The sequence below is a fragment of the Nicotiana tabacum genome, chromosome 8, assembly GCF_000715075.1.
Source record: "Nicotiana tabacum cultivar K326 chromosome 8, ASM71507v2, whole genome shotgun sequence".
Classification (NCBI taxonomy): domain Eukaryota; kingdom Viridiplantae; phylum Streptophyta; class Magnoliopsida; order Solanales; family Solanaceae; genus Nicotiana; species Nicotiana tabacum.
In genome coordinates, this window is record NC_134087.1 from 121,961,105 (window position 1) to 121,983,822 (window position 22,718).

At 41.7% G+C, this 22,718-nt stretch overlaps 1 protein-coding gene across 1 annotated transcript; it reads right to left on the reverse strand.

The window, feature by feature from the left end:
- Positions 1 to 3,542: 3,542 nt before the first annotated feature.
- Positions 3,543 to 4,049, reverse strand: LOC142163279 (uncharacterized). Its single transcript, XM_075220550.1, has one exon. The coding sequence runs from the start codon at positions 4,047 to 4,049 to the stop codon at positions 3,543 to 3,545; it is 507 nt and encodes a 168-aa protein (XP_075076651.1).
- Positions 4,050 to 22,718: the final 18,669 nt, after the last annotated feature.

The following is a 22,718-nucleotide window of genomic DNA, read 5'->3' on the forward strand; positions in this document are numbered from 1 at the left end:
ATACCAAGCTCGAGGAGTCTGCTTCAACCCATACAATGCCTTGTCTAATTTAAACACATATTTAGGGTGTTCATGACATTCAAACAATGGAGGTTGCTTTACATATACTTCTTCCTTAAGAAGTCCATTCAGAAATGCACTTTTGACATCCATTTTTAATAGAGTGAATTCCATATAAGATGCAAAAATGATTATGATTCTAATAGCTTCCATGCAAGCAACCAGAGCAAATGTCTCATCATAATCAATTCCTTCCTCCTGATTGTAAACTTGAACTACTAGCCTAGCCTTGTTCCTTGTAGTGTTTCCATGTTCATCAAGCTTATTCCTGAACACCAACCTGGTTCCTATAAAGAAAGGCTGAGAAGGCAAGTGAATCTCTGACTTTTGCACTCTAGAATCTAGAGGGGTAATTATGTTGTCAAGAGGATGAGAGCTTTTGTGTGTTCAGTTGGGTATTTGAGGCTCATTTGTAGAGGAGCTGGGTATATCTAACCGGTTCCCTTGTATTCTTCTCTCAGGTACTTGTGGAGTACCCTACACTGCATCAACCACTCTTTCTTCAGCTTTAGTGGTTGTAATTGAGGTACCTGGTTCCCTTGAGGAAAAGGCAGCATTGTCTCCACTTGGCTCCTTCACTTGCCTCATCATGTCTGCCTTTTTATTTGTCATGTCGATGACTTCACCTGGAACCAGTAAGGGCCCCCCATCTTGATCATCATTGTTGATTTTCTCATAAGCGGGATAGGACTCGTCAAAGATTACATGAACACTTTCCTCAACACATTAAGTCCGCTTGTTGTATATCTTGTAAGCTTTGCTTTGAGAAGAATACCCCAAAAAGATTCCTTCGTCACTCTTGGCATCAAATTTACCAAGCTGATCCTTTCCATTGTCGAGAACATAACATTTGCACCCAAATGTTCTTAGGTGAGTCAGGTTGGGTTTCCTTCCATTCAATAACTCATAGGGGGTTTTGTTCAGGAGAGATCTGATGATGCACCTGTTCACCAAGTAGCAGGCAGTGTTGGCAGCTTTAGCCTAGAAGTTCTTTGCAATCTGACTGTCAATCAACATTGTTCTTGCCATTTCCTCAAGAGTTATATTCTTCCTTTCTACAACTCCATTTTAGTAGGGAGTTCTTGGGGCAGAGAAGTTTTGGGTAATGTCATTTTCATTACATAACTCATCAAATTTAGCATTGTCAAATTATGTTCCATGATCTGATCTAATACATGCTACTCTAGACTCCATCTTCACCTGGATTTTCTTCACAAAGACCAAAAATACCTCAAAGGTTTCATATTTTGTTCTAAGAAACAGAGTCTATGTGAATCTGGAGTAGTCATACACTATCACAAAGATGTATCTTTTTCCTCCCCTGCTTTGCACTCTCATAGGGCCACACAGATCCATATGAAGAAGATCAAGTGGCTTTGAAGTGCTAACATCATTTTTAGACTTAAATAAGGACTTCACATGCTTCCCTCTAGCACACGCATCACAGACTTTCTGTTCTTTGAACTTTGACATAGGCAGACCACGGACCAGGTCTTTTTGAATTAGTTTATTCATAAGAGAAAAGCTTGCATGCCCTAGTCTTCTGTGCCAGAGTTCAGCATCATCATCAACAACTTTCAGGCAACTCAGATCACCACTTTGCATCGACTCGAAATTAGCAACATAGATGTTCTTGTATCTCTTGGCCACTAGTACCACTTTACCAGTTACCAAATTTGTAACTGTGCATATCTTGGACAAGAACTCCACTTTATTATCCTTATCACAGATCTGAGAAACACTCAAGAGACTATACTTAAGACCATTGACATAGTACACATTCTCAATTGAGTGAGTGAGTGATTTCCCGACTTTTCCAACTCCAAGAATGTACCCCTTTTTCCCATTGCAAAAGGATACACTCCCTCCTTGCAGGGCTTTTAGTGAAATAAAGTCCTTGGTGTTTCCAGTCATGTGCTTTGAACATCCACTATCAATGAACCCATTGTTGACTGCTTCCTTTCACTGTTTCCTGCACAAGGAAATCAAGAGTTAGTTTTAGGAACCCAAACAGGTTTGGGTCCCTTGTAGTAGGCAAGAGGATGAATAAGAGCTCTCTTAGTTCATGCAGGTAATATGCGTTTTTTATGGGTGGCACCTAGTCCCTTTTTAGTAGTTACCTTTTCAGCAAACACTTTGTTTTTCTGAATAGACTGAACCCTGGCTTGGCAATTTTCCTTGAAATACCCATTGTTCCCACAATGGGTACACAACCAGTTATCTGGTATAGTAACATACTTGCTGTGGGGGTTGTAAGGAGTTTTCTCCCTTTAAAACCCTATTCCCTACCTGTTTCCACCATTATTAACATACATGGCAGTAATAGCTTCTGAGGACCAGGTCTACTTAAGGGAGTTTTCAAGATCAATTTTCACTCTTTCCAGTTCAGTTTGGAGATGCTTGTTTTTCTCAGTTTCAACACACATGCTAGTTTTCAAAGCTTTCAACTCGTTTTCAGGCCTAATGTGTGCCTCACTAGCTACCTCTTTTCCTTTCTCAGAATTTCTAGGTCTAGACTCAATTCCTAGTCCCTCTATAGTTTCTCTCAAGTATGCAATCGCTATCAAGATATCATCTTTCTCCTCTTCAATTTAAGTCACCCTCTTCACTAAGGCCTCTTTTTTCTTTACTGAAATTCTCAATGGTTTCCTTATAGTCAACATCTACGACCACCAAGTCATCTCTTTCATAATCTATGCTAGCAATTTTTTCAGTTAAAATAATTTTTTCATTTTCCAAATCACTTATGGTTTCCTTCAGATCAACTGCACACACTACCAGATCATCTCTAGTTTGTTCAGCTTCTCCTAGCTCTAAGGTCAAGGCATCTTTATCCTCCACAAGACTATGATATGTATCAATTAATAAACTAGCTTAAGACATGAGTTTCTTAGGGGAGTAGGATTTCAGATTTCTCTGAACATCCCTGAAGTTTACCTCACTGTTGTCATCATCATCTGATTGGGCCATCAAAGCAAATATTGAATCATATTCATTTTCTTCACTTTCAACTGCCATCATGGAACTGTCACCTGCATCAATTTCTTCTTCAGACTTACTAGAGGACTCTCCCCATGCTGCAAGAGCCTGTTTCACCACATATCAGCAGATCTCTTCCTTTTGAAGAGCTTATCAGGAACCGGGTTCCTCTTTGCTGCTTTATCAGGGTTGTATTTGGAGTGTTCTTTCTTCATGAGAGGACAATTTTTGATAAAGTGACCTGGATTTCCACACTTGTGGCAGAGGTCATAGTTCTTTGGTCAGCTGGAGTTGCCCATTTTCAGTATTTCTCCCTTTCTTCTGACCATCTTCTGAAACCTTTTGGTTAAGTAAGTCATGTCACTGTCCTCCTCACTTGAGTCATTACTTTCATCTTTGAGTACCAGGTTCTTTTCGTTCTTTGGTTCTCTTCTTTTACTGTCTATCTTCCTTTTCATCTCATAGGTTTTCAGATTTCCAACCAACTCATCCATGGTCAGCTCCTACAGGTCCTTTGCTTCAGTAATGGAATTCACCTTACTCTCCCATGAACTCGGCAGAATACTAAGGATCTTCCTCATGAGCTTGTTCTTAGGAATGATTTCACCAAGTAAGTGTAGCTCATTTATGATGGAAGTGAATCTTGTGTTCATAACTTGAATAGATTCATCGTCTTTCATCCTAAAGAGTTCATACTCGGTGGTGAACATATCAATCGTAGATTGCTTTACTTGAGTGGTTCCCTCATGTGCTGTTTGCAAAGCTTCCCATATTTTCTTGGTAGTTTCACAAGCAGAGATCATATTGTATTCATCAGGTCCTATTCCACACATCAAAATTTTCTTGGCACGAAATTTTTTCTCAATAGCTTTTCTGTCTCCGTCAGTGTATTCTTTTCTGGTCTTTGGCATTGACAATGGAAGGTCTCTGACATTCTTTGTTGGGATGTAAGGACCATTACATATGACGTCCCACAACTCAGAGTCTTCAGCCATGATAAAATCATGCATTCTTGTCTTCTACCATCCATAGTATTGCTCATTCAACCTAGGTGGTCTATACGTAGACTGACCTTTTTCAAAATTTGGTGGAGAACCCATAAGGATCCGTCCTAGGTGTTAACCTAATAGGAGGAACCCGCTCTGATACCAATTGATAGTTTATATGAGTCCACCAAATGATAGAGTACCATGCCCTCTATGAGTTTTCACTAAGAATACAAATAAAACAGTAAGTAAATATGACAGGGAGTTTTACGTGGAAAAATCCCTGCTCAAGGGGATAAAAAACCACGACCTACACTGGTAGGATTTCAACTTCACTATGAGCAACTTTTAGATTACAACCTATGCAATCTAGGAATTAAACTCTTAATCCCTCACTAACTCGTAATACACCTATTACAAGCCACTTTGCAATACGCCTATTACAAAGACTTCAACTCATGACTAACTCTAGTCACGACACAAACACAAAGGGTTTATCGTTTTACAAAGGGGTTCCTAAGCAATGCTTCTAGATAAGCAATTTAGGAATTACAAATGAAGAACAATTACAAAGTTACAACTCAACTAAGGACAATAAAATACTAGATTTAGGAACTGGTCCATAGTAGCGTTAAACTTTGTTCTTGAGGCACTTGAGAATTGAATTCACTGTCTGAGAAGGCTGGAATGCTTGAAGTACACTCTCAATTGTTCAAAATGATGTTTTGTTGTAAAACTCTTGTTAATACACCTTGAATGACATCACTTGAATGATGTAAGCACTTGGATGGTCAAAGGACAAGTGACTGCAGAACTGTGCTGCACTGTGTGCACTATTTCTGTGGCAGTCACTTTCCAGCTGTACACAGTTGACTTTCGTACTGCTGTCAAGGAAACACAAGGGATCAGGTCCTTGTGTTGGTTCTCTATCTTCTAAGGTTGCATCAGTTCTCATTAGCTGGGGTCCGTTGATTAGCAATGTATACCAAGTGTGTCAGGTTCCCTATCTGGTTCTTGACAGTAAGTTTGTAGATCATCAAAATATAAAGCTAAGATATTGAAAACCTATTAGGCTGAAATGCCATATTTGGTCCTAAGGGCGGTAAGGTGTTTTGCCTCCATCTCAGACTTCGTAGATTTCCCTTCAAGGGTGGGCTCCTTAGAGAAGTCAGATCTAGAAGTAGGGTTACAAGGAATGATCTTCTCCATAGTGGGAAAGCTCTCTTCCTCTATCACTGCTGATTCTCCACTACTAGAAGGCACGACCACCGATAATGGGGTAGGGTCAGAGATTATCTCAGCATTGGGGGTCACGGTAGCCATTTTTCGATGATATGTATACGAGGGAAAAGAAATGGAAGAAAGGATGGCAACGACAGCGGTTGTAGGGAACAAGAACGCAATAAGGAGAAAGAGAAGCAAGTGTAGGGCTGAAGAAATTAGAAGAATGCAAAAGTTCCTTTAAGAAGTTTTCCCATCTATATTTATAGGCATCAAAGGCGTTCGAATCGATGCAAGCAACCGCCAACGGCCCCAAAATCGAAATGAAAGGAAATCGAAGAATAAGGCAACATATCGGGAAGATGCGCAATGATGATGCATGCGTCGTGACTTCACCCTGAACCAGCCTCGTGAACAACGATTCTCAAAATGAAACTTCATCAGTTCAGCTAAAAGTACCCCTACTCGGTCATCACAGCAAAAATCTTTTCCTATGTTGCCAAGTGATAAAGTTCGCTTATCGGGACCGACCAGAAGGCGACCTCGACAAGCGGAAGGACTAACTTTATGGGTCAAAAATGAACTTCAGAAATCAGGCATGGGAAGGTCGTTAAGTGAGAAGAGGTCGGCTTTGGGCGGCTAAGCTGAGGTCAACCGAAGCCCAACAACCAGCAGTCACTGAGCAAGCCATTGAAGCTGAGGTCAAATAACGAGGAGTAGGAATAATGGCTAGTGCAGTCTCGGGACTAGAGATGAGAATATTCTCTTGAATATTCTCTTTGTTATACTTTTTAGGGTTTTTAGAGAACATCCCATATAAATAGAAAGAGAGAGAGAGAGAGAGAGAGAGAGAGAGGAAAGAGGCATGTGAGATTCATTTTGAAAAAAACTAAGCAAGAAGTGACTCGTGACAGAAAATACAAAGTTCACCTTTCCATAGTGATTGATTTTATCTATTATTCTTTCCTTTCACTCACAGGATCCAAGAAATTGTATATATTCTTATCTATTGCATATTTCGTTGTCAGAAGGAAGAATCTTCCATATCATTTGGTATTTGGGTGAATTGTTCTTCCTATTTACACTTATTGCCACTTTCCATATTTATTGCTCATCATAAATTCTACGTTTATTCTCAAAAGTGCTCATTTAATGATTGAATACACGAGCACTAAATAAACGATATCACTTAAATTCTTAGTTACATCTAAGAATTATTATTCTTGGCTAGGATTCACCTTTCACCTCTGTTATCTTTTAATTAGTTTAACAAAGAGTACTATACTTTTTGGTCAAACATGGAGTATTTGGTTAACCAATAATTACTAATGCCAATGCTCCCACTAATAACATTTATCTAGTTGTATGCGGTAAAACCGGGGGCCCGATTTCCCTGTCATTAGGTCACCTCGCGAACATGCTTCTTTAGGTTCGAAGCCGAGGTCGAGACCCACCTTCGAGAGCCGTAGGGTTTCGGCCCCCGGGGGAGCAGTGCATACTAATGGCTATAATAGGGGAGAGGGGAGTTCCCAAGGCACGCAGTTGATATTAACAGAGCCTAATGCTATCTAGTTGTCCCATCCCTCTACCTTTATGATTAATGCATTTTGTACTATGTTGGATTTTCCCTCCTATATAAAGGGGATCCTTACTACTTTGTGAAGGACAGTTGTTGCTCCAACTATTCTACATGAAATATAGAAAAACACTTTCTTTTCTCTCTAACATATTCTCTTTGCGTATTATTGCTCATATTATTGCCCGAATATTTGTTCTTCATTTACTGCTCGTTATTGGCCATAAAGAGCCTCCATAAATTATATCCTAACTATTAGCCCTTTACCGATTATCCTCGATAGCTCGAGCCCGAGCCCAGGCATCGACCTCGAGGCCCCTCATCGGTCAGTCCGAGGCCAGAATAGCTAATCCCTTAGTTCGATTATAATTCTATTTTAGCTCGCATTTCATCTTTTGTCTTCACATATATAGCATCAACTGCTTAACAACTAGCATAAAAATAGATCACGTGTTTTTAGAGTCCCATCAATAAATTTAATTGTTATTACCATTTTCACGGTAAACAGTTTGGCACCCACCGTGGGGCTAAAAATAATAGTGATTATTTTCTTGTTGGTTTCATTACACAATGCAAGTTGCCTTTCACACTTTTTCTTGTCCAAGATCTTCAATTTCAGGACAAAATGTCTAGCTCAGTGAACAAAGTTGAGAACAACAACCTCGAAAACCACAAAGAGAAGGACATGACTACTCCAGATGTCGGTGTACCACCGCAAAACTCAACCGGGCGGAAGGAGAGACTCTCCGACAAGACATCCATATGATTATTGGAGGAACCGACGTCCCCCAAGGACCCATGTTCAGACAGACAAGAACGTCCACCACAGAAGAGGGACCGACCCGAAACCACATGCCTGAAGATATTCTCACGTTCAGCGAGGAGGATATCGAGGCCATTATAGAACTGCACAACGACACACTGGTGATCTCTTTTCTTTTAAACAATACCAGGATAAAACGTGTGTTCGTGGACCCAGACAGCTCGACCAACATAATCTGATCAGAGGTAGTAGGACAACTGGGGCTTCTCGATCGAGTCACCCCCATCTCTCGAGTCTTCCACGGTTTTAACATGACCGGTGAAGTAACGAAAGGAGAGATCACCCTTCTGATCGACATGTCCGGTGCGATTCAGAACACCGAGTTCCAAGTCATCGATATCGACATGAGGTACAATGCATTGCTTGGCAGGCCTTGAATACACAGCATAAGGGCAGTACTGTCAACATTACACCAGGTGATAAAATTTCCCACGAAGGATGGCATAACAACATACATGGAGAACAACAGGCGGCAAAAGAAATGTTCGCAGTTCACCATAAAGCGTTGATCCCCATGCACCCGATCTCAGACGAGGTTAGGAACACACAGACCCCCGAAGACGATGAAGAAGATTTCTTCGCTCCTCGGACCTTCATCGCCCCCGAAGAATCAGACTCAACTAAATCAACAGTCAAAGAGCTGGAGCAGACCATTTTAATCGAACACCTCCCGGATCGTAAGGTATATCTGGGAACGGGGTTAACCCCTGAACTAAGGAAAGGGTTCATTCAATTTTTTAGTAACAATATCGACTGTTTCTCTTGGTCCCACTTAGATATAACAGGAATTCCGCCAGAAATAACCTCCCATAGGCTGAGCATTGATCCCAAGTTTAAACCCATAAAGTAGAAGAGAAGACCACAGTCCGCGGTAAAACATGCCTTCATCAAAGAAGAGGTAACGAAACTTCTTAAAATAGGATCCATTAGAGAGGTAAAATATCCCGAATGGCTGGCCAACGTAGTAGTGGAGCCTAAAAAGGGAAACAAGCTAAGAATGTGCGTAGATTATAAAGACTTGAATAAAGTGTGTCCGAAAGATTGCTTCCCATTGCCTAACATCAATCGTCTTATTGATGCTACGGCCGGCCACGAGACCCTCACCTTTCTCGACGCCTACTCGGGGTATAATCAAATACAGATGAACTCCAAGGACAGGGAAAAAACCTCGTTCATCATAGAGTATGGTACCTACTGCTACAACGTAATGCCCTTCGGGCTAAAAAATGCAGGGGCAACGTACCAGCGCCTAGTTAATAAAATGTTCGAGCATCAAGTTGGTAAATCAATGGAGGTTTATATTTATGGTATGCTAGTTAAGTCCCTGTGCACAGAGGACCATTTGACTCATTTGCAGAAAACTTTCGACATCCTCAAAAGTTACAACATGAAGCTCAACCCCAAAAAGTGCACCTTCGGAGTGGGTTCAGGCAAATTCATGGGCTTCATGGTATCAAATAGGAGGATCGAGATTAATCCTGACAAAATAAAGGCCATTGAAGAAATCACGCTGGTAAACAATGTAAAGGCTGTACAACGACTAACAGGGGGGATAGCGGCCCTAGGCAGATTCATATCAATGTCATCAGACAAGAGCCATTATTTCTTCTCTTTACTCAAAAGAAAGAACAACTTCGAATGGACTCTAGAATGCCAACACGCCTTAGAGGATTTAAAACGATATCTTACCAGTCCACCTTTGTTGCATACGCCAAAAGAGGATGAAACGCTATATTTGTACCTAGCCGTGTCTGAAATAGCGGTAAGCGGTATACTGGTCAGAGAGGAGCAAGGTACGCAATTTCCTATTTATTACATAAGTCGGACCCTGGGGGACGCCGAAACCAGGTATCCCTATCTAGAAATTGGCTCTCGCGCTAATATGCGCCTCATGAAAGCTGAAGCCCTATTTTTAATGTCACCGTATCTTCATTCTATCGACGTACCCCCTCTGGAGCATACTGCACAAACCTGAGCTATCAGGCTGATTGGCCAAATGGGCCATCAAACTCGGAGGGTATGATATCGAGTATCAACCTTGAACGACCATCAAGTCCCAAATTCTGGCGAACTTTGTGGACATTTTTTAGCCCTCCCTTGTACCTGAGGTAGAGAGGGAACTTTTGTTAAAATCAGGCACGTCTTCCAGGGTATTGACCCTATTCACAGACGGCGCCACAAACATAAGAGGATCCGAGCTCGGTATAGTCCTAAAGCCACCCGTTGGCGGCGTAATCATACAATCCATAAAAACTACGAAATTAACTAACAATGAAGCCGAGTACGAGGCTATGATTGTAGGTTTAGAACTGGCCAAAAGGTTGAGAGCCGAGACCGTCGAGGTGAAATACGATTCACTCCTCGTAGTAAGCCAGGTGAATGGGAGCTACGAAGCTCGAGAAGACAGGATGCAGAGATACTTGGACAAAATCCAAGTCACACTGCGTCGCTTCAAAGAATGGACCTTAGTCCATGTACCTCGAGAGCAGAACAGCGAGGCCGATGCCCTCGCGAATCTGGGATATTCTATTGAAGAGGAGGACCTGCTCCCCAGGGCTGTTGTCCAATTGTTTAAATTAGTGGTCGAGGAAGGTCATGTAGAGATTAATTCCACTAGCCTAACATGGGATTGGAGGAATAAATATATTAATTATTTAAAGGATGGGAAGTTGCCTGCAGATCCAAAAGAATCAAGGGCCCTGCGAACCAAAGGATCCCGGTTCTTGCTCGACGAAAATGAGACTCTGTACAGGAGAACTTTCGATCTCCCCCTGGCGGTATGCCTAGGGCTAGGTGACACAGATTATGTTCTTCGAGAAATTCACGAAGGTACTTATGGAAATCATTCCAGCGCCGACTCCTTAGTCCGGAAGGTAATCAGAGCAGGTTACTATTGGGACAACATGGAAAAAGACAACAAAGAATTCGTCCGAAAGTGCGACAAATGCCAGAGATTCGCTCCCATGATTCACCAGCCCGACGATCAACTACATTCCATTTTATCACCATGGCCAATCATGATATGGGGAATGGACATCGTCGGTCCTTTGCTGACGGCACCAGGTAAAGCTAGATTCATTTTATTTATGACTGATTACTTTTCAAAATGGGTGGAAGCGCAGGCCTTCGGAAAAATACGAGAAAAGGAAGTCATCAACTTCATATGGGATCACATCATAGCTGATTCGGAATCCCATCCGAAATAACGTGCAATAATGGGAGGCAGTTCATCGGGAGCAAGGTAACACAGTTCCTTGAAGATCATAAAATCAAGAGAATCCTGTCGATGCCTTACCACCCATGTGCAAACGGCCAGGCCAAGTCTACAAATAAAACCATCAGTCAGAACTTAAAAAGAAATTGGAGAGTGCCAAGGGAAAATGGAGAGAAACACTGCCCGAGGTGCTATGAGCATATCGAACAACTTCAAAATCAAGCACCGGGGAAATGCCTTTCTCTCTAGGGTTTTAACGACAAGGTTTTTAACGAGGCAACACCTACATGCTATCTAAGGGGAATACAACAAGTGTTAGAGGCTTCCTTTGAAATAAACCCCGAACAATTGGAGGGCACCCCTCGAAAGGTCACCCATTCGGAAGAACTAAGAAACGCCTGATCACGCCCAACTATGCCTTATAAAAAGGACACATGGACGTTGCAAATATAATCTGAGTATTTCGCCCAGAGTCGAACCCACAAGGAATTAACCTATCAATTACTCTTGTCAGACTCACTAAATTCTACGTAATCAACTTCCCAAACGTTTTGAATAACAATTGAGGATGTTTCTACTAACTAAAACTGACTGTAATTAAGCAAATAAAGACAAACTATGATTAAGTTGTAAATAATTAAGGGAATGATCTAAGGTTATAGTTTCCTCTATTGATAGAATCCCTTCCGGTTATGTTTCACATAGATTCGCCTAATCGTCTCTATCAATCATGAGCACCCTTATTACCGTAAGTCTCTCCCGAGTAATCACGACAATTTACTAGACGCACTCTCCCGAGTTACGCTAGCTGGCTTTGTTTATTACAACTCACTTTAGATTGCACCCAAGGCTTTGTTATCCCTAATCCCGCCTTTAAACCCTCGGTTATTGATCCCTCATATACTCTGGGAGTGGTGTTGTTCAACAATTACCTAAATATGCACTCTTTCCCGAGTTATGCATACTAAATAGGCACAGCTTCAGGCAACATTTTACACTGCTGCGCCACGCCTTGCGGCGCCCCATGCGGCGTAGCAGTGTAGTTTTCTTAGAGTGAACTTGTTTCGTCTTCTTTTAGCATCCAGACTTGATACACGACACCCGAACACGATCCCGACTTAATGTATTGGGATTTTACTTAGACTTCAAAGCTCTAAATTGATCAATTTAGCTCCAAATTAACTTTTGAGCTTTAGATCGCTTCCTACAAGACATAAAACACGTACTAAGTGTAATTCACTATCATTTGAGCTCAAACGCACATAAAAATGCAATCATTGGAATGTAATACCATGACTAAACACAGTTTCTAGCCTAACATCAACACCCCACACTTAGACAATTGCTCGTCCTCGAGCATTTAAACTACACTGCACCTAGGGATAACCTTTCATCAAACAACTTCCCTGATACATCATGCCAAGAATAATTAAAGTAGACTGAGCACCATATCATAACATCCCACCCTCAAGATTCGACTCAAAAGTACCATGCATTAGTCACTCGCCCACTTATTCTAACATAGAGGTAAATGACATTACCTCTCCTTCATGAATCAAGTGCCCTCACACAACAAAAGAGAGTAGTCCCACACAATAAAATTTAAGAATATTTAGGAACTCGAGATAGAAAGAATTCAGTCACTCTCAGAAATAACATTCATATGCCACAAAAAATGCACCATAGGCTTGCCCGTAGTGTACTACTCTACTAATCGAGCTCATTCAGTCTAGGATCAAGTAGGACTTTAATTGGTTGTAATGTAGGCTGCGGGTCGAGTAGGATACATTTAGATAAAGAAGTGATTGCACCTCCCTAAGCACTTTAATACATATACTTTAACATTCAAACCCCACTTATGTCAAACCACAATTCCACCTTCACATCAAACTAGATTAACTCCCTACATCTTTAAGCACACTTACGTCAAGAGCCACCACTATCAAAGAATATATATATATATTTATTTATTTTTTTCTTTTTCTTTTCTTTCTTTTTCAATTCAAGTGGCTCTTACTTTTTATTTTTATTTTTATTTTCAACACAACGCACCTTTCTCCTTATTCCATTAGTTCCACTCAAAAGCCAAACCAACAACCCATACTTTAACTTTTACAAAGTTCATAACAATTCAAGTGCTCAGGAGAGGTGAAAAGGTTCAAATATATAGTCAATTCAAACAATTGGGTAAAGCTTGTAATGTGGTTGCCAAAGAAACAGGATTATATGCTCAAAGGGGTTAACTACGATACATCACAATTAGACGGGTAAAATATGTATATATGGCTCAACAAGAAATGCCTATATCACTTCCAAGACAAAACAAAACTGCTATTTCGCTTTGCAAAAACACGGGGCAAGTTTTAGGCATCAAATGCAATGCACAGAATAACACAAAACCTTACACACACATGACACATAACTTACTCAGGATTGGACTAATCAAGACACACTTAGTCAAAGCATTTAAGCACAGTTTTAATCATACGATTTAAGGCACTTATTTAAGAGTCAAGAATTGAGCCTAAAGAATAGAAAGATTTAACTACACCTGGTTCAAGCAAAACCCTTGGAAAAGAACCGCGACACAAAGAAAAACCAAGGGGGAATTGTTACACTACCTAAAAGAAAAATAAAATAAAATAAAAGACATATTTTTGGATTTTCACATATATGAATTTTTTTGTTTTTTTCTTTCGACTAATCTCCCTCAAGAAACTAGTCGACGAAATCCATCGTCGGGAAGAGTTGAACTACATACTTAATTACTAACTATTACAAGCCCGATAGAATTCAGAATTATAGTTTACAGACCAATTGTCTAAGAAAGCAAGAAACAAATCAAACAAAACCAACTGGCAAATGAAAAAATAAAAACAAGTACAAATACAATCAAATAGAAGCACCCCACGCCACACTTAAGAAATTGCATTTACTCCAATGCAAAACAGTAAAATCAAGAGTGAAAAGATGACTCCCTGAGGCCCAAGGCCTAATCATCAACACCCTCGAAGGCGCGCAAATACTCCTCATCATTATAAGGAACGAAGTTCACATTTTCATCGGGTGACAACTGTCCTCTTCTCGCCAACCCCAACCACTGCTGAGTGATAGTGGAAAGGGGGTGATTCTACTGCAACTCGTCCAAGTCGGCCTCCTCCCGAGCAGCCCGAAGGTGCAAGTCAGCAAATAATAGTTGTAGTGTATCCTTAACGCGGACCATCCTCTAGTCCGAATTAACAATCACAGTAGGGGGTCTATTACTGACATCACATCATAGGGCCTAATAGGGTAAGACACTGGAATAGTCCTGTCATAGTGGTACTCCTTCTCCACAAGGTGTGCTCGCAATAATCGAGTGATCATACTCGGGTAATGTAGACGGCGAGCCCCCAGTGGTCGCACTTTAGCCATATGCTCAAGCATGATTTTACCCAGGTCAAACTGCATCTGAGTCAACAGGGCATAAATCAAACACACCTTCAGTCGGGGTACATCAGTGTCACTTCCAGTCGGCGTGATCTTGGCATTAATCAACCATAAAACAACCCTGACTAGCCGCTGGAGTGTTGCCTTCTTCATGTCCTTGTGGAATTCATTTGCATCTCATGTCCATGTTGCAGAAAAGTCAGGGCTACATAACAGGCGACGAATAGCCTAATAGTCTGGCCGATGGAGAAACCTCTAAAAGAGCTTGTGGGGATGCTCTGTGAATCCTATAATCCGATTAATCACCCGGGAGGAGAATGGAATCACTTTACCCCTTACCAGCACTTCGTAAACCGCATCCAGGCTGGCTTCAAGTTGCCAATTGGCATAAAATTCTTTGACTAGGTTCACATTCACTGCATCACCCGGGCCGAACAGACCGTCGAAACCCAATGGCTGAATGTTGTTGTAAATTTCACCATATTTACGGGCCAACTTCCCATCGTCAATAGCGATCTCAAGATCCGGGTTGACTGACGGGACAAATGTCTGAAACCAGAGTCGAGCATGGGCGGGGATAGCCCGTATACCATATTTGTATGCTGGCACCACATCCGCATCAAGGTCAATACGCTCCTCTTCCTCCACTACTGGAAGAACCAGTGTTAGAGTGTTTGCTCGGGCGGCGAGATATTATACCTGCACAAGACGAACAATATTAGCCACAACACGAAAATCCAAATCAAGACCAAACGGGGTAACCACCCCACACTTATATTATTGGCATGTTCACAAGTAAAATGTATATCAGGGACTCAGACTACCCCGATGGAAGTGCGCCACAAGCAATTAAAAATCCCCCCAACCACCAACATAATAGTACAACTACAAAACCACGGACTATACTAGTTAAACGTACAAAATTAAGAAGCTAATCTAGTAACTACAAAGAGAAATAAAAGAATTTATACTAATGCATTACTAAAAAATTTCACAAAATACAACACAACACTACACAAGCACAAAGCATGAATCGAATATTCCAATTAGCTCCTAGCACCACATTTTCTCATAGCAATTATTCTCCACTAAGCTATAATGTCACGTTCTATGCCATTGATGCATTTAATCAAACACATGGCATTCACCAAAGTTACCTCAAAATTTCAACTTTAATTCTTCCAAGATTACTACACAACCATACCAATCAACCATCCTACCACCACCACAATATAACAAGGGCACAAACTGTTCCAAATTTGCACAAATATATCACTAATTTTTGGCCTTTAAGGCACCTCCACACAACTTCACCATAAAATTTTTTATAAGCATCAAGACATGCTAAAAATCTTCCACAAGTATGAGCACAAGGGAAACCCAACAAGTTAAGCACCAGTCATGGCCAAAATAAGCAGTTAAAGTGAAAACATTAGCACCACTACTCTACCTAGGGTTTAGTTCAAATTAAATTATACTACTCATTTACACTAAATTACTTAAAAAAAAAGAGAAGAGTATAGAGAACTTACCTTGAGGATGAATGGAAGGTATGTGTGGGAGAGGAATTGGAGAAGAAGAAGGAATGGGGGATTTGGAGGAAGGGCTGGGGCGTGTGGGTTGAAAGAGAAAAGAGAAAAAAGGGTTTGAGGGGGGGGGTGCGCAGAACAAGGGGTTGGGGGTGCGCTGAACAGCTCTTAAAAAAGCTGAAAAAATATATATTTTTTTAAAAACTGTACTACCGCGGCGCAGGGTACGGCGCCCCATGCCGTGTGGTAGTGTAATTTATCAGAGGCCTGACATTTTGGTCTCTCAGACACGTTTGGCCTGGCGGTGCATGGCACGGCCCCCCATGCGGTGCGGTAGGATCGATTTATTTTCGACAGTTAGCTTCCAGGTTGTGCCCCAACTCTATTTTGTACTTATTTTATGTCCAATTCATGCTTGTACCTGTACAATCAAGTCTCATAACTCCTAAATCCTAATAATCCTAAACTACAGTTATGGGTTAGTGAGGTTAACAATTGGATTGCCTCCCAATAAGCACCTGATTTAACATCGCGGCACGACGTAGATGACCGCATTTAAGGCTCGCTCGACCTCTGAGGTTCAGTTAGGTAGATCTCAGACACTTCCTTTGGTTCATTCATGCCCACATATAGTTTCAACATCTACCCATTGACTCTAAATGTATGGGAGTCTTTCTCTGAGGCAATCTCTATGGCACCTGAAGGGAATACTTCGACCACTCGAAATGGTCCAGACCATCGTGACCTGAGTTTACCCAGAAATAGCCTTAACCTTGAGTTATAAAGCAACACCATATCTCCAGGCTTGAAATTTCTCTCAACAATGTTCGTGTCGTGTAACCGCTTCATTCTCTCCTTATACAACCTCGTGCTCTCGAAAACAAGATATCGGAATTCGTCGAGCTTATGAAATTCTATGACTCTAGTTGTTCCCGCAACCTCAATGTCTAGGTTCAGCTGTTTCAGTGCCCACCAAGCTTTATGTTCAAGTTTCACTAGTAAGTGGCAGGCCTTCCCACACACCAACTTAAATGGTGACATACCAATCAGTGTTTTGAAAGCAGTTATGTAGGCCTAGAGTGCATCATTTAGCTTTTTCACCCAATCAGTTCTTGTGGCGTTCACAGTCTTGGTTAGCACACTCTCTATCTCTCTGTTTGGCACTTCAACCTGTCCACTAGTATTAGAATGATATGGGGTTTCCACCTTGTGGCGCACATCATACTTCGCTAGCAATTTCTCGAAGGATCGATTGCAAAAGTGAGTGCCTCCATCACTGATAATGGCTCTCGGAGTCCCAAAACGGGTGAATACATTCTTCTTCAGAAATCCCACTACCACTCTTGCATCATTGGTGGGAAATGCTGTAGCTTTTACCCATTTGGACACGTAATCTACAGTAACAAGTATGTACTTATTACCAACTGAGCTGACGAAGGGGCCCATGAAGTCAATCCCCCAGACATCGAACACTTCCACCTCTTGAATTGGGTTCATGGGCATCTCATGGCGACGGGAAATGTTCTCGGTTCACTGACATTCATCACAGCCCTTCACCCATTAATGTGCATCCTTGAACACTGTTGGCTAGAAGAACCCGGCCTCTAGCACTTTCGTGGTCGTCTTGACTTCTCCAAAATTCCCTCCATACGCCGATGCGTGACATGTCTGCAAAACAGAAGATTGCTCTATCTCGGGGACACACCTCCAGATCATATTGTCAACACATATTCAAAACAGGTAAGGTTCATCCCAATAATACATGCGGCAGTCACGATAAATTTTTCTCTTTTTAATAGAGGAAAGGTCACAGGGAACAATACCACTTGCCAGGTAATCTACAAAGTCTGCATACCATGGCACTTCCTCAAGGCTTGTAGCAAGCAACTGCTCGTCTGGAAAGGTTTCCAGAATATCCTCGACCTCAACTGAGTTTTCAGCTCCCTCAAGTCGTGATAGATGATCAACGACTTGGTTTTCTGTGCCCTTACAGTCACGAATTTCAAGGTTGAACTCTTGCAGTAACAGCACCCAACGAATCATGCGCAATTTAGACTCCTTCTTCTCAATCAAGTACCTGATAGCTGCAAGATCAGTATATACAATTACCTTAGAGCCAATCAATATGATCTAAACTTGTTGAATGCAAACACCACAGCCAACATCTCCTTTTCAGTCACAGTGTAGTTTAGCTGGGCTCTACTCAGCGTTCTACTGGCATAGTGGATTGGGTGCATTAACTTGTCTTTTCGCTATCCCAGCACTGCCCTACTACGTAGTCACTAGTGTCACATATGAGTTCGAATGGTTTGTCCTAGTCGGGGGCGATAATGATAGGTGTTGTGACTAGCCTCTTTTTCAGCTCCTCGAATGCTACCCTGCAATCATCAGAAAACAAGAAAGGGTGATCTTTTTCTAACAACTTACAAAGAGGGTTGGAAATTTTTGAGAAGTCTCTTATGAATCTCCGGTAGAAACTGGCATGCCCAAGGAAGCTCCTAATTACCTTGACTGAAGTGGGAGGTGGCAGCTTTGCTATCACGTCAACTTTTGCACGATCCACCTCGATTCCTTTACTTGATACCCGGTGTCCCAAGATTATGCCCTCTTGTACCATGAAATGGCACTTTTCCCAATTAAGTACCAGGTTAGTCTCAATACATCTTTTCAGCACTCGGATAAGATTTATAAGGCACTCATTGAACGAGTTCCCCACCACTAAGAAATCATCCATGAACACCTCCATTATGTCTTCGACCATGTCAGTGAATATGGCTATCATGCACCTTTGGAATGTGGCGGGTGCATTGCATAGGCCAAAGGGCATCCTTCGAAAAGTATAAATGCCATATGGGCAAGTGAAGCAGGTCTTCTCTCTGTCCTCTGGTGCAATGGAGATCTGATTGTACCCTGAGTACCCATCCTGAAAATAAAAGTGAGACCTCCCTACCAATCTGTCTAGCATCTGATCAATGAAAGGAAGTGGGAAGTGGTCTTTCAGGGTGGCCAGATTTAACTTTCTGTAATCCATGCAAATTCTCTAGCCCGTGACGGTTCTTGTAAAGATCAGCTCATTGTTATCATTTTTCACCACCGTCATTCCACCTTTCTTAGGAACACATTGCACCGGGCTAACCCAGTTGTTGTCATAGATTGGAAAAATGATTCCCGCATCCAACCACTTTATCACTTGTTTCTTCACCACTTCCTTTATATTGGGGTTCAGCCTTCTTTGGTGTTCCCTGGTAGGTTTGTGTCCCTCTTCCAGCAGAATTTTATGCATACAATAGGCTGGGATGATCCCCTTATTGTCTGCCATGGTCCACCCAATGGCAGTCTTACACTCCTTGAGTACCTGCAAAAGTTGTTGCGCCTGCACATCTAACAAACTAGAAGAGATAATAATAGGTAATGTAGAGTTAGGTCCAAGAAACCTATACCTGAGATGGGCGGGCAGTGGCTTCAATTCCACCTTTGGTGGTTCTTCTATGGATGGCTTGGGTGGAGGAGTTTCTGTTTTTTCTAAGTGCAGGGGCTCGAATCAAGAGTTCTATCCCAGAACCCTCTACCCTCTAAAGCCAACACCCATTCCGCCAATTCTCCCCCATTCACCTCATCTAAATTTTCCAGACATGCAGCAAGAGGGTCCTCAATAGTCAGCATCTCATCATCAGCTTCCACGATTACATCCACGACATCAATAAGAGAACAATTGGCGAATTCACTGGGTCGCCTCATAGATTTCTGCATATTGAATGTTATCTCTTCATCGTTCAACCTCATCTTGAGCTCCCCGGGCTCACAATCAATGAGAGCTCCTCCGGATGTTCTTCCCAAAATTATGAGAATTTTTTCATCCACCTTGCAATCTAGAATCACAAAATCTGCAAGGAACACAAATTTCCCTACCTGAATCAGTACGTCATCAAGATACCAGAAGGTCTTTTCACGGTCCTGTCAGCTAGCTGCAACAACATAGATATTGGTCTAGCTCTTCCAATCCCCAACCCCTTATAAATTACCAGGGGCATAAGACTTATGCTGTCCCCCAAATTACAAAGTGCTTTGGCAAAAGCAAAGTTGCCAATAGTGCAGGGAATTGTGAAAATCTCTGGGTCAGACAGCTTCTCAGTAATTGGTCTAGTCACCACCGCACTGCAGGTCTGAGTAAGAGTCACCATGGCCAAGTCATGGAAATCGAATTTTCGGGACATCAAGTCTTTCATCATTTTAGCATAACCAGGCATCTCCTTCAAAGCATCAATCAATGGAATATTTACCTAGATTTGTTTCAGCATCTCCAAGAACTTCTTGTATTGTTCCTCTTTTTGGTACTTGGCCTGCCTTTGGGGGAATGTTATGGGGGGTCTCTTCTTCCCAATGATTAGGGTATTTTCTTTGTCAGCTACCACCTCAACTACCGGTTCCTGGGCTATCTCAGCTTCTTTCTCAGCCTCAATCTGTGTGTTATGTTCTTCCCTGGGCATGCTGCATTGTCACCTCTATTAGTTTCATTGAATCATCTAGCTCAGTAGGCACTGGTACAAGTGTCTCAGCCTGTCTGCTTTCTCGAGCCCTCTCTTGCTCCTAGTCTAAGTCTCTACCATTACATAGACTCACTGCCATCAGTTGCTTCAGGCCTTAATCTTTTGGATTTATTTGAGTGTCTACAAGTAATGTCCCATGAGGACGATTATTCAAAAGCATCAAAATCTGGCCCATCTGCACTTCAGTATTCTTAATAGCTGAATCATGTACATCTACTCTTTCACTGATTTTTGCATTTGACCCAATAACCTGCTGCATCATTGCCTCAAGTCGAGCAAACCCATCTTCCTGTCTTCTACCATGCTGCAGCTGAGGAGGATGATAACCCTGTTGCTGATTTTGTTTATTATATCCTTGTGGCCTTTGGTAAGGTGCCATATTATTGTGATGTCTCATACCTCCCATGTTTCCATTGTTGAACTATGGCTGGACTGGCATGTACGGTTGATTTTGTTGGCCCCAGTTTTGACCACTCTATCTCTGGCCTCCATAATTAGACACATAATTCATGTCCTCAGGGTAGTGATGATGATCACTTTCTGCATTCCGCTGGTTACCAATTGGCTGACTAATGCAAGATGTGCATAAGTCCCCATTGGTAGTATCTACAATGTGTACCTGTTGCTTCTGCCCTGACTCTTCCACCTTTTTGGTGAGTATACTCATCTGTGTCATTAATATGGCCATGTTTTCAGCAAGAGTGTTGGATGGATTTAAGGTCATTCCTGGTTGTCCACCTCGAATTCTGTGCCATCTTATCAAGTAGACTCTAGCTCTCTGTCCATGTTTTGCTCAAAATTGCTCCACCAGCTGAAGCATCCACATTACCTTACACGCCATCTGCCAAACCTATGTAAAACCGCTGCCCCAACATCTAATCTGGAATACCGTGGTGCGTACATATAGCCAACATCCATTTGAATCATTCCCATATTTCTTGTAGTGTCTCCATTGGTCTCTATTTGAAACTCAAGATTTCATCAATTTATTGAGCAGTCTTGTTGGGTGGGTGGAACTTGCTCACAAATTGCTTGACAAACTCCTCCCAAGTTGTTATGGAATTAATGGGGAGTGAGTTTAGCCAGGTCTGGGCAGCTCCTGTCACTGAGAATGGAAAGAATAACAACTTGATTACTTCTTGAGTTACGTTGTACTGCCTTTGAGTTTTGCAGATTGGCAGGAAATTCTTCAAGTTCTGTTGGGAGTCTTCGATTTGTGACCCCGAAAATAGTTCCTTATTTTGCAATAAGTGCATCATCTTGTTCGTGATTTGAAACGATTCAGCTTGTATCTACGGGACTAAAATCGCTGTGGCCAAGTTCTGTGTTGTGGGTTGTGCCCAGTCATATAGCGCAACATCTGGCACAAGAGGTACCACTGGTGCTAATGGTGCATCTGGGTCTACTACGTTGTCCCCCATGTCTGGTTCGAAATGTTCAGTTGTTCGTTGTTGTTTGTTTTTCCGGTTGGCCCGATTCAAGCCCTTGAAAACTTTCTCGGGATCTGATAATGCTTCAAATACTTCACCAGTTCTCGATGAGTTTCTAGGCATGCACCTGCACAACCAAGCCAACAAACGTTAAAATTTCAATGTATAGATTGGGGATAGAGAAAACTGACTACACTAAGAATTTTTGTATTTCTTTCAATTGTAATCGATAACACCGATAATTCCCCGACAACGGTGCCAAAATTTGATTACGCCCAACTATGCCTTATAAAAAGGACACGCGGACGTTGCAAATATAATCTGAGTATTTCGCCCAGAGTCGAATCCACAAGGAATTAACCTATCAATTACTCTTGTCAGACTCACTAAATTCTACGTAATCAACTTCCCAAACGTTTTGAATAACAATTGAGGATGTTTCTACTAACTAAGATTGACTGTAATTAAGCAAATAAAAACTAACTATGATTAAGATGTAAACAATTAAGGAAGGATCAAAGGTTATAATTTCCCCTATTGATGGAATCCCTTCCAGTTATGTTTCACATAGATTCGTCTAATTGTCTCTATCAATCTTATTACCGTAAATCTCTCTCGAGTAATCACAACAATTTACTAGATGCACTCTCCCGAGTTACGCTAGCTGGCTTTGTTTTATTACAGCTCACTTTAGATTGCACCCCAGGCTTCGTTATCCCTAATCCTGCCTTTAAATGCTCGGTTATTGATCCCTCATATACTCTGGGAGTGGTGTTGTTCGCCAATTACCTAAATATGCGCTCTCTCCCGAGTTATGCATACTAAATAGGCACAACTAATTGAGGATCCTATCAATTAACTACAACAAGAACGTAGTTGAACAAATAGAGATTAAACCAGACAAACTATATTAACATAACAAGA

Coding starts and splice junctions, on each gene's coding strand:
- LOC142163279 (XM_075220550.1), bottom strand. CDS start 4,049: ATGCATGATTTTATCATGGCTGAAGACTCTGAGTTGTGGGACGTCATA.